The sequence below is a fragment of the Hirundo rustica genome, chromosome 17 (genome assembly GCF_015227805.2).
Source record: "Hirundo rustica isolate bHirRus1 chromosome 17, bHirRus1.pri.v3, whole genome shotgun sequence".
In the NCBI taxonomy this organism is placed as follows: Eukaryota; Metazoa; Chordata; class Aves; order Passeriformes; family Hirundinidae; genus Hirundo; species Hirundo rustica.
Window position 1 is genome coordinate 6,451,063 of NC_053466.1, and position 16,596 is coordinate 6,467,658.

General features: G+C 43.9%; 1 protein-coding gene across 18 annotated transcripts in view; it reads left to right on the forward strand.

Annotated features, from left to right (window-relative positions):
- The window catches only part of FBRSL1 (fibrosin like 1), a 503,813-nt gene that overhangs the window by 132,521 nt on the left and 354,696 nt on the right, over positions 1-16,596 (forward strand). For all 18 annotated transcript variants that reach the window (XM_040080795.2, XM_040080801.2, XM_040080796.2 and 15 more), the window contains exon 2: positions 3,160-3,360. In XM_040080795.2, the coding sequence (XP_039936729.1) occupies positions 3,160-3,360 (201 nt within the window). The remainder of the gene's footprint in view (positions 1-3,159; positions 3,361-16,596) is intronic.

Consider the following 16,596-nt stretch of genomic DNA (forward strand, 5'->3'; position numbering starts at 1 on the left):
ATTGCTGGAGCTGTGACAGCAAAGTTGGTCAGGTCTGCATGCTCCTGGGTTGGGCAGAAACCACAAGGCTGAAGACCTGCTGACTTTGGGGTCTGACTTCACTGTCACTGTGTGAATCTCCTGGTTTTACCTGATGTGCAGAAGGTGAAAATATCTGCTGCTCTGGGCCTGCCTGGGGGGGGAGTGCTCCAGTGGGGCAGTTTGTCAGGAGGCCAGTCTCACCTGCAGGCTGGGATTTCTCGATTGAAGTCAGTCAAGGTGCATCAATAAATGTCCACTCTTGTGATGTTTTGTATATCCTTGACGTGCTTAAATTTTCCAGCAATTGCCTGTGCACAGGCACAGATGCACATCCAAAAATAGCAAGCTCTCGTGCTAAGTGAGGTCCCCAACTTGGAGGTCATAAACTTTAGTAAAAGAGCAGTCACAGGAAGGCTCTTTTAGTACAGCAAATAGAAAGGAAACAAAGGAAGCAAGAACAGAAACCCCATTAGCCCCCTCCTGCTCTCTGCCTGAGGCTGCAGAGGTCTGCATTTAGCAGCCTAGAGAGCACCCTGCTGTCACCCTCTGTCAGCAAGGACATGCTGAGTTCAGTGTCCTGCCTTCCCAGGAAAAAGTCCTGTGAGCTGTGTCCTCTGCTGAAGCAGGGAGAAAAGGGACTCTGGAGTAGGTTTTCCTGTCACACAAACGTGGCTTTGTCCCTGTGGCTGCCCCAGGTCTCTGTCCACTGCTGGAGGCAGGAGCAGCCTCAGCCTTGGGGCTTAATTCACGGCTGTTTGGAAAGTGCTTGGGATTCTTGGATGGCACTGCAAGTGAATGAATTATTTCTTTGGCTTTGATCCAGCTATAACTGTATTTCGTGAATTAATTTTGCTAGTAGCTCAGCGATGAGGCAAGCCTTAAATCTCCAGACAAAATAGGGATGAAAAGCTGCATTTCAAAGTAGGGAATTTTGTAGGATTCAGTAAAGAGAAAAACAGATTTCCAGAGCAGTTCTGTGGTGAAAGAAATCGTCTGAAAACCTGCAGTGAATGTGCTGTGGGTAACAAGGGAAGACTTTCCTAAAGCATTAACAGAGGCCCAAACCACCATGTGAAAACAGACGGAGTTTAAACCAAAATGGTAATTTATTGGCTTTGAAGGCATCCCTCGAAGTGAATATTGCCCCTCAAGCCAGGAGTGCACGATTTGCTGGTGCTCTCAGGTGGTGGCATTCCCCTATCCCAACCTCCTTTGTCCCCCATCAGTGGTCCATGTCACCTCGTGCAGCATCTCCCTTGCACCTGCTGTCACACCACAGACTACATCTGGCTTTGTGAAGAAGTGCAAGTTTATGGTGATTCCTATTTCTAATGCTTTGCTGAATGTCAGTTAGCAGATATCATTTCCACATGACAAGGTTCTGATTAGTAACTGAAGATTAGCATTTTGATTTTTATCTCAGTAGCTTCCCAGTGAACAGCACAATATGACCTTCTTCAATTGGCATCTTGAACTGCTGCTTTAAAGTGTTATCTTTAACCTGAATATCAAACTGAGCAGCTAAACACTGATTTATATTCCTTTATCATTCATGGAGAATAGTGCCAGACAGGTATTTCCCTAGTAATGAACTTGCCAAGCTGAGCTGTGTTCTGGTGTGTTCTGTGCCTCCAAGACAGTGCTGATTATTTTAATTTTGGTGGAATAGTTGGTTCTTTGGGGGTTTTGCAACTAGGTTGTATCTGTGTGTGCTCTAAGAGGAGCCTCCAGCCCCACAGGACTCCTGTGCCACGTGTACAGAGGTTGGGTGCTGGCTCATTGTCTGGGAGCCTGGGCTGGAAACAGCTGTGTTTTATTGCCTATGTTCTAATTTCAATGTGTCTGTGACCCTAACGTGCCAGTGCATCATCTCACTTCCCAGGGAAGGGTAACTTTAAACAAGTGAGTGATTTGGAGTGGAATCAGCATGTTGCACACTGAGGCAGTCAGTTCACTAATTAAAGGAGAGGGGGAGGAAGTAATCTGGAGCAATCAGCAGGGCATTTCATTCCAGTTCCTAATTTTCTTTTTTTTGTTGGGCTTCAGTTTTTGAGAGACTAGAGAGCTAATGATTTTCATGAGCTCTTTTGCAGCACTGAAGGTGTGTGCATTGATGTGAGCAGTTGCATTGTGATCTCCATTCATGTAAGATACAAATACCTGTCATGTAACTGCTTGAGTCAAAAGCGAGGCTTTTAGAAAAATATCTGTGGCTGAATTTTGGCATAGTAAGCAGTGCTTTATTTCCTAATCTATTTTTACCTCACATTAAAAAAAAAAAAAAAAAAAAAGGAATAGATACTCTGCAAAACATTCCCATAAGAATTCAGTTTTTATCCTTGAACAGTTAATAAAAGACATAAGGGAAAAATGTATCTAGCTGCAGTGACCCAATATCACAGTGCTTTGGCATATTATTTCTTCAACCCCTTTCCCACACAGTGTGTGGAGAGAGTTTGGTGCATTGGCACTGGGAGTTCAGCTCCCAGTCCTCAGAGATGCCAGGGATAGCAGGAGTAATTCCCTTCTCTGATCTCACTTCCAGTGTTAATCATTATGACATGACATACCTGCGTTTAAACTGTGCTTAGATTGTGTGTTACAGCCTGGTTCAGGGCAGGCACTTAACACTTAGAAGTGTTCAACCTCTGTTGTGTGTTTGGATCCCATTGATCTCCCTCTGGCTCAGGGAATTCGTGGTAGGGCTTTAGAAGTGCCTTTCTCCATATGAATGCTGCTGTGAATCAGAGACTGTCAGCCCCAAGGGGGGGTCTCAGACGTTTGGTTCTCAGATCAGAAACAAAATAAAAGCCACCTTTGTTTCAGTTGAACAGTTTAAGGCTTCCCTTCAGGATGCTGATTTGCTCATGTGCTGTTGACGCATGGTTTCTGAATTAATCTGAAGTGAGCTCATTTTCATATCCATTTCCAGCATCACTGAAACTTATCAAACAGCCTGGAGAATATTCATCATAATCTAATCTAATCTAAAATTACTGTTTGCATTGTGCGTGCCTAATTAGTCATCTTAAATCATCTCTGGAAGATACGTACTGTCTTGTTTGTGTTTTTATTCAATATTTATACAGCTTAATGCTTAAAGAACTTACCATTCTCTTTTTTTAATCTCCTTTACAGAAGGACATGTCACTAAAGCCTCAGGAGCGGAAGGAGAAATGGGAGAGGCATCCAGGCAAGAAACCTAGAGAATCTGAAAACTGTGTATCTGCTGAGCCAAGTGAAAATGGCCATAACAATGACGCGGGGAGCTCTGAGAGAGAGGCGGAGAGAGGCAAGGAACGGATGAAGAAGAAACTCCCCTTGAAGCTATCCAAACAGGTAGGGAAAACTTCTCATCTGAAGCGACTCCCGTGGCGCTGGCCGCTGTCAAGTGTTGTCCTTGCTGGTAGGTGAGGTGGTCCATGTCAGTGGCTCCTCTGGTAACCTGTGCTGGTGGAAGCAATGCCTCTCAGAAGATTTGTGGCCAGGTGCACAAATCCTGTGTTGAGAGCAGGTTCCATAAGCTGAAGTGGAAGCCGGGGGTACTAAGTAATGTAGGAAGGAAGGAGCAGACCTCCCTTGTGTCCTGCAGCTTTGAGACAGTGCAGTGATTTGTACGGTAGATTTGTGACCCTTATGGTCTTGAACATGAATAGAAATCATCCATCACATCATAACCTCCTTTAGAGGATTTGTGCTGGGCAATGTACACCTGGAAGTTGCAAAATTCTGTGTCCATCTCGTGACTCAAGTTTCACTTACCCCCAAAACAGAGTGTTGGGGATGAGAGACTATTGGAGTATTTTAGAAGTGGAAAGTCATTTTGCAGGGAGTTGTGCTCTGGGCAGTCCGTACTGTTCTAAAATGCGGTAGAGCATTAATGAATGAAGAGTTGTCGTGCTGGAGGGAATTATTCCAGAGACTCCATCTGAGCCGCAGTGTGTTCAGAGGGGCAGGTGACAAAGAAAAGGCGCTGTGGCTGGCAGGCTCTTTATCACTTAACTGCTGCTCAGCGGGGAGATTTGTTAGTGACTCAGTGTGCATTCATGGCTTGGCAATCCCCAGGCACAGCAGCATCTCTCCGTGGACGCTTTCCCAGTTGTCCTTAACGGGGTGCCAAGCGGCAGCCAGTGGGAACACCGGTGTACTTGACCTTCCAGCACTGCTTCTGCGCTAAGAAACACGCTAAGATGAAAAAGTGGGTTTTATTCTTCATTCCTCCTGCAGAAAAAGAGCTGTTTAACTCAAGCCACCTTCTGTTCCGTGAAACTAATCCTGTGTGTGTGCCAGGCAGCCAAAGATTGAATTGTTCAGTTACTGGAAATGTTTTTTCAGACTTGCAGTACTTTAACATTTAAAAGATGGTGAAGGTTGTGTCATGTAGCCCTCTGCTATTACTTCTCCACATACTCTTTTGCATTTCAGCATATTGATTTAGAAGGCCTCATCACATTTTAAGTTAGAAATTCTCATGGTCTGGTGAAAGTTGTTTCTTCAGTTCTAAAATTACACTGCAGGAAATCCAGTGCATTGCAGGGATTTGCATAGCTGTGGATGTGTGAGACAGTGGGGAGGTTCCCTCTTCCTGCAGCAGGAAAAGGTTCTTAACAGTGCCATCTTCTACATGAAATTTAATGCTCAGTTTCACGTTGTTATGTGCAGTAGGGATTTCATGGCACTTCCATAGAAGCCTCTGGGGCGGCAGATTCTGTTGCACTGGCAGATTCTGATTTCTCTCATACTCTGCTGCCTTAGTTTACCAAATATTTAGTTTTTTGGTATTTCAGCTTTGAAAAATGAGGATGCTTTTACTTATTTCTTCTGAGTAGTATTTGGCTGCCATCAGTGATTAAGTAGTGGATTTGCTGCCGCATTCATAAAAACCTGGATTCAACTTCCGTTGTTTAAGTTTTGGTGGTTTTTTTTTTTTCTTTTAATCTGTAAGGATAAGTAACAAACTCTAAAAAGAGTGAGGAGCTTGCACAAAGAGCATAAAAGAGAACCTGTGATGAGTGACTCATTAATACATGGTGCCTCTTTAAATAAGTCACACTTAGAACTCCTCTCTTGTTGGAAAGGGAGGTTTTTTAAATACCTGCTATTATCCTAGCTGATGCAGTTGTGAAAACCAGACAAGTTTGGAGGTCTGTAAGGTTGATGAAAGTAGCAGCAAAATCTAAGCTACATAGACTGGGCTATTCTTAGTTCAAACTCATTATGCAAATGATATAGACAAGTTCAATAATTTTTATTTCTTTTTAGGAACCACAAAGTTAACACCTAGAATTTTGGCATTTCCTGCCAAGCTGTCTAGACAAATTGGCTGTAATATTAAGTTCCCTGGAATGTGGGGAGTGATTTTTGCATCTCAGGGTTATTAAACATAGGTTTATACATGATTTGGATAGCTTACTGTAATTAATGCTAATTATATTGAGATGTTGCTTAGAAATTACTGTTCAATTTGAAGCTTTCCTTCTACTCTCATCCCTTCTCTTCACAATGCTACTGAATTGTCATCTTTTCTATGCAGCCTCCTCTAATAAATCAAATTGGGCATTATAATTATGGCATTCTGCTAATCCTTGTAGAGAGGTGTGAAGTGGTAAGCTGATTTCAGTGCCAGGTTGTCTGCTTTGTTTAGAAAATTAGATTTATACTTCACTCCATTTGACAAAGCTTCCAGATTGCTATTGCTCCTGAATATTTGGTTGTTCTGTATCTCAGGCTATGGGGAGAGGGCTGCGAGAACCAATCTGTCCTTTCCAGCCTATTACTCTCAGCCCTGTATAAAAACCATTCAAATACATTCATCTTTTGCTGTAACAAAGCAGAGGGAGAAAAAGGCATTTCAAATAGTCTAGGTCCTTTTGTCCAAGACTTGTCGGAGTTTGGGGCTACAACACATGTACACAGGGAAAGGTGCTGATTCAAAACTGCTGTTCTACAGTGGGGAATCAAAAAAAGCTCTTGCAGTCATCAGGTATGTGGAGGAGTGAGAAATGGTGGAAGCTGTTGTGTATTTTGGTGCAGACAGAGTGACCTGCAGTAAATCCAGCCCCTCTGAAGGGTTGTAACTGCTTCCAACACAGGAACATTCCTTGCAAGTTGTGTTATTGCCTTTTCAGAAGGCCATGTCCAAAGCTAACCCAGGGGTTGGGGGAAAGGAATCCCCACCACACTGCAGACCGTGGAGATGGCAGCCCATCACTTCTTTAAGGGATTTAAAAGCTCAGATGTATAATTTGATTAGATTAAGCAGGAGGTACATGAGATGAAACCTCTTAGTTCCAGTGCTCCTTTATGTGTCCTATGTCATTCTTCTAGTTTGTGGAGAGTCACACTTTGAACTTTGAGCCAGTCTTTGATTAACCTTAGCTGAGCTGTCATTCTCTTTTCTGGTTTCATTTTTGGAGTTGCTTATTCCTCTGAATGTCTGAGCACTGTGGATGTAGAACAGTTGGGGTTTTGTGGTTGTTTTTTGCCTGGGCTTTAGGACCCATTGCCCTTTCTGTACACAGCCCACTTTCTGAAAAGAGTTGGGGCTAATAGGAAAGAGTTGCTGGTATTTCCAGTTAGCTTAACCTCAAGCTCTCTGTTTAGTCAGCTTGGGAGCATCACAGCGTGTTGAATATATTTAGATGTTAAATGCGGCTGTAATAACACAGTGTTCTGCAAATAGTCATTTGTCACGAAGATTAGTGTCTTACACCTCCTCCTTCCTTTTCTCACCCACTGTTTAAATCACCCGAGATGAGGGAGAGTCTCAGAGAAGCTGAGGAGAACAGGGTGGTGTAGCACGTATTTAGTGCTCATAAATAGAGTGCTGGGTTTGGAGCCTGGGAGGAGAGGGCAGGGGAGTTAACACGGTCGTTGCTCTGGAGGCATGGCATCTCTGCGACTTCAGCAGAGCTTTCTGGAGGGAGGGAAAGCACAGCTGATTCCCAAGTCTCATTCACTCCCCAGCCTTCCCCAAACTGCTGAGTGCTGTCGGTGGTTAATGTATCGTGTTGCCGTGGCTCTTGCTGGACTGGAACTGCTAAATTGCATTAACAAGTTTGATTACCTATTCATGTGGTTTCTCTGTGATGCTCATCATCTCGTTATCCGACATTCATTAACGGATATAACACCCTCCCTGCCCCCCAGGAGGGCTGTGCTCTGGGTTAATGCTGATCTGAGCTAAAGGTGATACCACTAAGTCATTTTTTCCATCCAGGATGCACGTTGTTTCTTCTGATGTCTAGGTGAAAATTGATAGCGCCTTTTCAAGCCATTTGCATACCCTTGGTCCCATTTGTGTGTGGTGGTGGTACTCTCTGTCTCCCAAGACAGAGAGAAACGGTCTAGAAACTCATCTGGTTAATGAAATACTGTGGAAAATTTCCTTTGGCATCGTATTGCTCGTGCTGATGGTTGGGCAATAGGACCATGTAGCTGCTTGAGTTTTACTTGTATTTTTCCGATGATGATGAATAGTATTTATCATGCTTGGATTTGAAGCCACTGGTGGGCTGAAGGCAATGTGTGCTTAGTGGCGCACAGTTCAGAGACTGAAATGTCCTTTTCTTAGCTGAGATTCAGCAGCCATGTAGGAGAGTGAGTCTGAAAAATAACCTTTGGAGTCTTTGTCTTTAGCCAGAGGATATGGATGTGCCTGTTCTTCCATGTCTTAATAATGCAGCAATTGGAAGCTGAATTGCGTCTAAGAGCGTCTAGATATAGCAGTAACTTATTCTGTTACCCTCAGTATCTCAAGCTGCTAAAACCCAATGAATTCTAGGCAGTCAGCTAACAGGAAAAGAGAAAGAAAAAAGGTTGCCTTTAATGTGGGTTTTGGGGATTGGTTTGGTTTGGTGTGTGCTGCTTTGGTGTTTGCATTTCACTGCTTTTGAACGCTGAAATTATACAAACTAGTTTCTTTTTGTTTCTAATTGATGTTACCCTTTTTGTTAGCAGATATTGTTATTTAAACGGTCTTTGAAACTAAACAACAAAGCAAGAGGAAAAAAGTCCATTTTCTTTTAATCAGCAAAATGTTGCTAAAAAGCAGGATCCATTTCTCCCTTTGTAAGTACAAGAACGTACAATTTGGACATGAAAGCTCTTGCACCGATTCTCTTTTTTAAGTAGGCATTTGTGTTGGCTGGGAGAGCAGGCTGATAAGGTGGTGCCATTACCTGTGTGAAGCCTCTGTCCAGGCTGTGGTGCCATTACCTGTGTGAAGCCTCTGTCCCAGGCTTTGGCCAGGCTGTCTGGAAGGGAAAGCCATGGTTTGGCTTCCCCCAGTGCTTTGGTTCCATCCAGGGAGGACGTGGCTGGTGGTGGAGGTCACCGGGCTTGGTGCATTGAGGTGCTGGGCTGCAGCAAAGCCTTCCCAAACCCTGAACTTGGGAACAGCCTGGCTGGCTCCAAAGCTCCTAATGAGGGTGCAGAGCAGGGTCCTGGCCCCGGGGATTTGGGAGGAGGCCCTTGTTCCGGCTGAGCAGGGCTGCAGGCGCAGCCACAGATGGCCCTGCCCTGCTCTCTGACGCTAATCTGCAGCTGCAGAGGCTCCACAGCTGCCTGGGAAACCACTGGGGAGCAACGGTGCAAAGTACTGAAATGGGCAACACAGCATCCAGGCATTAGGTTTGCTAATCCAAGGCCTAAAATCAGCCTCCTTTCAATCAATAGCAATCTGTTTGCACTGTCAGGAACTAATTTAAAAATCTGCTTTAAGTCCTGGTTAGGCACTTGGTATTCTGTTTTCTGGATCAAAGTGGAGGGGAGCAGTGGGCATAACACAGCAGGGGCAGGAGGAGGAAAAATCCTTTGTAAATAAAAAGTGGATGTTTATTTCCCAAATGAAACCCTGCTATTACAAAGAAATGATGTTGTTTTTGCTAAATTTATCCAAGAATTCATCGAGATTCTTGAAATGGCTGCAGAGCCCTCTCTGCAGCAGAGGGAGAACTTTGCAGTGTGTGTAGTTTACTTAAAATGCTGTACCAATGTGACACCATTAAAGTCTCCATTATAGCTGTGGCACAGGTAACTTCATCATGGGATTGTAGCCACCTTTGGAGATCTACAGCACAGCTTCCATAACAGATTTCTGTAACACACTGCTTCAGGAGTAATGCAAAACTGTGCCATAAACCCTCTGGGAACTGTGACAGGAGGCGGCCTTTGCTTAAGCCAGAAAAAATGTATTACAAACCCCTCTGCAGTTCTGGCAGGGAAACGTAAATTGAAGGGGTCATGCTTATTAGAACTGTGAGGTGTCCAACTATTTTTAGACTAATGGTGAAGAATGAAACAGAAGCATATGCTGGATTTTACTACACTGCAAATTTTTTTTGTGAACAGCGATGTAAAGCTTGTTTTGGCTGCTGGAAGTGTGATATATAAGAGAATGCGGCTTTGTCTTTTTAGTTGAACAGTGAAATGCTTGCTTGTCTGGCCCAGTGGGTTCCCCTTTTGTAGCTGACCCTCCTTTGCCAGCATTGCTGCTCCATGTGTCCCCCTTGTTCCTGAGCTCTCCTGATTCTTTTTGAGAGGCTCAGCCACTTCAGGGTGCAGCTCCTTGGTGTGCCTGTGCTGGGTTAGGCAGGGCTGGCTCACCTGGCCAGCATTTCACTGCCATGGGTTTTTCTTGAGTGGGGGTTTGTTCCTGGGTGTCAGAGCAGGCAGGGCTTGCGGGGCTGTGGGGATGCAGTGCTGCAGTGCTTTGCCACATGCATTCTGCTCCCTGCTGTGCATTTAGGGATCAGACTGCTGCTATTTCAGCATCAACTATGCTGAGTTCACAACTAGACCCCAAGGCTTTGCCTGCAGCACTAGCTTCTGCCTCCTTTGTCCCTGCTTTTCCTCTCCTCCAAAATTCCCATCTCCACTCACCTCTCCCACTTCCCAGCACCTGGGCAGCAGCGAGGTTCAGGCCTCCAGGTGGCTGCTGGCACTTTCAGGACACATTGGAGTAGATTTGTAGAGCAGGCTGATGAAAGCACGGGATGCTACCAGTGCTTCCTGTGCTGGGGCTTTCTGCACTGCCTGCAGTGGAGCTGAGCTGCAGCGGCTTCAGGGGCTCCCATGGGAGAGATGCAGGAGCTGCAGCCCCAGTGAAGCCTGGCCAAGCAGAGCTCTGGAACTGGGCACACACAGAGGCAATTCCCACGGGGGCCAAGCCAGGGGAAGCTCCCATCGGGCAGGACTGGTCCCCGGCAAACAGGGGCTTGCAAACAAATCCTGACCTGATGTTCCTGGTGGTTTCAGAGCTAAGAGAGGTCAGAAAATTCAAGTGGTAGGGAGATAGTTCAGCCACGCCGGTGTAGTGTTAGGAAGTGCTGCTGTATGCATGTGGAGAATCAAAACAGTTATAAGCTCCATGTTTTAAAACTCTTGCTCGTCGCCTTTACCTTCTCTGCCTGCATGTAGATGACTGATAAGGACTTTAGGTAGCATTTGCTTAAATACAGCCTCAGAGAGGAGCAGAATAAAGGGAAACAAATAATAAAGGCTATCCTGTCTTCTCGATGACAGTCTCTAAGTAGCTGTGAATGAATCTCATTACAGCAGCTTCTTTTGAAAGGGAGAAATAAAAAGGAAATTTCATTGCTAACAACTTACATGGGCATTAGATGTGATAAAAAAGGTTGTTGGTGGTCATTGGTTACATTGTTATAAAAGAAGAGTTAAATGGTCTGTAATTTAGAGAAGAGGATTTAATTACATGAAGTAATTTACATGAAGCTATAACCACTTGTATCTTTTTCTCTGTTAAATATAATTTGTTGACACAATGCACTTAGTCTTCTTTCTTTTCCTTCTCTCTTTCTCTCACTTTGTTTTATTTGTATATTTCTTTTGGAGTAGGTACCAAGATAGAGCGCTTCTATTGGATCTTGTGATTTTAGCAAATTGAGAACTGGAGTAGTGTGGGCTATTTGAATAGATTCAGAGCCCTGGCTGGAGGTTTTTATTGTACATCTCTTCATAGCTGTGAGACAGGACATGTTCCAGGTGTCCTGTGAGATGTGTAGAGACTTTATTCCTGGGTTCAGTGTGGATGCTGCAGGAGGGGCTGGGACCCTGAAGAAGCCACAGTCTTTTTGGGTGTTATCATTCTGATTTGGACAAGAAGCATCTAAAAAGGTTACTTCATCTTGATTTAAGCACTAGCTGCCCAATATTTTAGCTAAAGAGGCTGGGATCTGTTACCTAATTGTAGCCTCTGTTCCTCTGCCTGCACCACATGTCTGATCATTGGGATGATCACAGGTATTTTTATTGGTGTGAAATAAGCACAACTGATGCCGACAGCCAATATTCTTCTCCTAGCATACTTACCAGTGCGATGGCTAAACCATCTGTGCCACTCCAGTCTAAATCTGAGCTGATTTAAAACAAAGTGACATCCCAATGTCACGTGTGGTTGAGGCAGGAGAAATACCTTTTTCATGAGGTACTGCTGCTTTCCTCACGCAGAACTTGTCCTTGCTGACTGCTAGCCATGGATCTCAGCTTCTGCAGGAGGCTGTGGGACACCCAGTGTGTGCCAGGAGCTGTAGCAGGATTGCTTTGGCAGCTGCCAGTCTTTGCCTGAAGTCATTCAGTGGCACTGGTCCAGCTGACTTGGCTTTCCTTGTGGAAGCCTATCAAAGATGATGCTGTTTTCCACCTCTCAGTTGCTCTCGCCTCCCAAACTGCAGCCTCGGGCAGTGTTACCCACATCCCTCAGCTTCTCCCTGGGTGGATTCTTAAGGGGGATAATTTTCATGCTTCTGCCTGATGGATGGTTTACATGAGCTGTTGAGAATATGCTCAGCTTGAGTGAGCACATCTTTGGTTTGAAGGCATCTCTTAGGTAAAATAAGCACTTGTATTTTTTCCTTCAAGCAAGGTTATTAGTAGCTGTGCAGGTGAATGCCATTACACAATTGTTTTGGCAGAATCAGTCTATTTTCCCTAATGTATTGTCTTAAAGAAGCATAAAAATTAAATAAAGCCAGCAGGGGTTTGTGATAGATTTAAAGCTCTTCCAAACTTACTGGTTGAGAGAGTCCTAAGGTGTAGTTGGGTATGTATCTTTTAACCCAGGAGGTGAAATATGTTGGTATGTAGGTTTTTCCAGCTTATTAGCACTCTAAGTTGATTCTAAAATTTTTCTGAAGTTGAGCCTTGAAGTTAATTTATTAAAAAAAATCCTAGCAAGGTTTCCTGTGCTAACTTTAGGAATTATAAACTCTTGTTATATGCAAAAGCTAGGGCTTCTTTTTCTTTATTTCAGTACCTTTCTTTCAATTTTGCTTTCTCTGCAGTTGGAATTGTTGAGATTACAAAGCAGAGTGTTGTTTGGGTAGCTGCTGGATTCCAAAAGTTGGTGTCTAAAGTCAATTGTGTAAATATGTGCAGGTTTTTTAGTTTAAAACCAAATATTTTATCTTCACATTTTCTTCCTCATTCCACTTTCTTCTGGTTAAAGGGTTTCAGTTCAGCTCTAGGGGAAGGAGCACAGGCTCAATTCTTCCTTCATCTGCAGATCCATTGCCAGCTAAAGCTAAAGATGAGCAATGGGTTTCATTTTGCTCTCTGATGTTTCCTCTTACAGCTCTGCTTGACTCACTGAACTGAATAGTGAAAACAAGGAAAAAACTCTTTGCAGGGGAAATGTTATCCAATATGGAATAATATTGCCAAAAGAATCCAGGGACGAGGTAATGGATCAAGTAGGGGGTGCTGTCCAGGGCAGCTTGAAGAGCAGTGCCATGATGAACAGCCCTGTGATGCTGTAACAGTGCAGCCTCCTGGAAGGTGGTACTAGATCCCATCAAGTTGTTTTTCTGTTGATTCTCAAAACTTTCAAGTGGTCATAGGGCAGTATTTTATAATTTAACATGACATTTATTGGCTGTAGTGTCAGTCAGAAATATCTCTTTGGAGTCAGAACTTCAGTCATTTTCATATTGAAGCTGGAGGTTGCTTAGCTGGACGTTGTGGAGTATGTCTGCAGCTTTAACATGAAAAAAATGAATGTTCCAGTTTCCAGCTACTTTTTAGCTCATATGGAGCAATTTCGGTGTATAAAGGTGTAAATGGGGATGACACAAAGAGAGTCTTGTTGGTAGTGCTGCCTGAACTGAGTGCTTTGAACTTGTTCCACATTTGTACATGGGCTCCTTTTCTTCCTGGTTCAGTCTGCAAAAGGGGACACTATAAAAATAAACCAGTTATTCTTTCCTTACCGCGTAGGAAATAATGATAACAGCAGAACAAAGTTGAGGTCCTCAAAACCCAAACCCCGTTCTGCAGAGCTGGATTTGGTGTTTGCCCAGCATGTGTCCGTGCCCTCTGTCAGAGGGGCTGGCAGTGTGACCTGGAACGTTCCTGGGCCGTGGTGGTGTGATGGCTGTGAGCCACTGGAGATTGCTTTCCCCTTTTTCGTCTCTCACTTTCCTTTCGACTGCCTCATTTTGTTCATAAAGCAGCTTGTAATTGAGTGTTTGACAAAGAAGTGTTTACAAGCAGTGTTTCTTGTGCATAACTGCCTAGCTGAGGGGAATAACAATTTGGGTCTGAATTTCAGCCCTCCTTTGTCACTGTCGTATCATCGGCAGTGGCAGTGCTGTCTCTGCTTAAAGAGAAAGACGAATTAAAATTGTTTCAGGGCATGGCACCCGAGTGGGAATGCGTGGTCTTGGAAGAAGCTGACAGCTTTTCTTTGTGGCCCCTGCTCGTCCTTTGTCAATGTCCTGATTTTGGAGCACTCCAAGGTGTGTGCTAATTAATTACCAGGTGTGGTGACGTAGGGGTTTTTACACATAGAGTCTGCTGTTTTAGGGGGAATTCTGTTCTGGCCACATGAAATGTGAAGGTTGGAGTTCTGCCAGATTTTAAACCTTCTCTAGGCGTTGTATTGGGTGAGACGCTGTCCTAATCTGTGAGGGGGTGTGCTTGGAGTTCAGTGTTCATGAGTTGAAACTGGCAGTGCAGATGGGACCAGTAATCAAAATAAAAGCCACATTTAGCTATCACAGAGGAAGAAAGGGGCTCTGGGATTAAGCTTTTTAGTTCAGGCAGGGTGTGGGTGGTTCAACTGTCCGTGCTTAAAACCCTTCTGCAAATTATGCCAACCAGGCAGGGAACAGAAGCAATGAAGTTATGCGTGAGTAAGGAACAGCTCAGGCTTTATTTAGACCCATTATAGGCCGTTAGCAAATGTGGGGGTTTTTTTAAGGGGGTGTGTCTTTTAAAGGGGCTGTTTGCCGGAATTAGAATGTTTGTTCAAAGCAAAGACAATCCCTAGAATCACCCACGAGTAACTGGAGGCAGTGGAGCTCCAGACTCACTCCAGGTTGTGGGGCTGAATGGGATGGTTCCCGTTAATGTCGGTGCCAATCTGTGACTAAAACCCTCACACAGAGTGAAAATAAATAAATCAAAACGTATGAAACTCAAGTCGTGCAGTCAGGCATGAGTAAGAGTGTCAGCATTGTGGCCGATGAGATGAACTCCTTTCCTGCCGCTTGATGCAAGCCTGGAGTGATTTCTGTAGCAAGTCTGCCGGTGTCAAATCTGCTTTTCTGGGTAGAGCTGTGACTTACTGGTTGATACTGGTGTGTTGAGCAAAACCAGACCAACAGTCACTGCTTTACTGAGAAAACTGGGAGAGGGTTAATGTGATGTCTGCGCTGCTCAGAGCATCTGTGAGTTAGTGCTATTGCTTGTCGGAGTTTTTTGACTGTAGCAATGTACTGAACTGTTAAATTCCTGTACAAAGGTGACCACAGACTCTCACATCCAGCGTGCCTTTTATTTGTCCTCATGCAAAGTACTGCAGGTGTTTTGTTAAGACATCTTCCCAATCCCCTTAGCCTTGTTCTGAATCGTCCTGCTGCGTTGAGTAGCTCAGTAAATAAACCGTGTGGTTTTATATATCTGTACAAATGCTGGTCTCTTACAGCTGGGTATTCCCTCCCTGTTTACCTGATTTGTCAAGAGCAGAGGGAGAAGAAAAACATCTTTGTGACAGCTTTTTTTTTTCTTTATAGTGAAGCAAAGAAATAAAGGAATTATCCCCCCCCGCCCCAGACAGTCTACCCACAGCAGCAGCACCAGGGACCTCTAGCAAATTGATCAAGGAACACATTTGACCTTAGGGCTGCCTGTTAGAGAACATTGTTATAGTCACATTGTAATAGCAGATATAATAAAGTCTGCGTTGTCCCAGAGAAAACAAAACAAACAAAAAAACACTGGTATATTTTGTGGTGGGTCTTTTTGTTGGTGGAGGTTTTTTTGTATGTATGTTATTTAGTAGGAACTACATTGTTGTCTGACAACCTTGGGTAATCTCAAATAGGCATAAGCCTAAGGCAGAGCCAAAAGCAGATATTTTTTGGCTGTTAGTAGGGGCTTTACTGACCCAAGAAACAGGGAAATAATATTTTTCAGGAATTTGCTATCTTTATAGTGCTTTGTGTTCATCCAACTATCACATAGCTTTGTAAAAATGATTTCAAAAACCCATTTTTATTCCTGCAACTTTTGAGTCCTGGCTGTTTGAATTGTGGTTTTTTTTTTTCCCTTAACTTTTCTTCAGTTATACAATTATCACCACTCTCAACATTTACTGACCGGCCACTGTACTTTAAGAATAGGAATTTATTTACAGTCCTACAATAACTGGTCGTCACAAATTATTATTTTTCCATGAGAGCGTTTCATTGCTTTGAAACTTGGTGCTTCTGAAGTCTGAACCACGGGTATGTGTTCTTCCTATGAATAAAAAATACGGAAGAGGATAAACTGTGCTGGGAGTCTGTTCCCTGAGAGGGTGCTGAAACCCTGGCTCAGACTGCCCAGAGAAGCTGTGGCTGCCCCATCCCTGGAAGCGTCCATGGGTGGTTGGATGGGGCTGAAATCGCCCCCATAAAGATTCAGTTAGTTGAGAGCCTAAATGCCAGTGTCTTGTTGATGCAATGTGCTCCTTGTTCGCTTCAGGATTTACACAAATCCCACATACTGAGTTTACTCTGATTTCTCATTTCCATATTCTGATACCTTTCACTAGAATAAATGTCTTTCTTCTACTTTGATACATCGAGGCACATAAAATGTACAAGCTGTTTTAAGATGTTTGTTGTGCTCCATTAATGAAACTCAAAATAGGATTTCTGATCATTCCAGAGGCTTCCTTTTTTGTGGCATCATGTGCTCGCTTTCCTAATGGCGATTATTTATTTATTTTGGCAGAATGTCTGTAACTTACATAGGCAATAACAGGAATTTCTACTGCTTCAGCTGCATTCATTTGCAGGATGTAGGAGAGGATTTCTGCAGCACTCAGCAGCACGTGGCCCACATTGATCGGGTGTATCCTGCTGTTCAGAGACCTGTGGAGATGTGCTGTAATGGCCTGGGGTGGATCTGCTAAACCTGCTGAAAAGCTGAAGGGCTTTTTCACTTGCTTCATGCAGCAAAGGCTGTTAATACAACTACACAAATGGGAGCCCTTAGTTAATTCCTAGTTAAGTATTAACGCACTTGTTGACTTGGAGCTTGTTCTGATAGAATTAGGATTTAATCACTAGA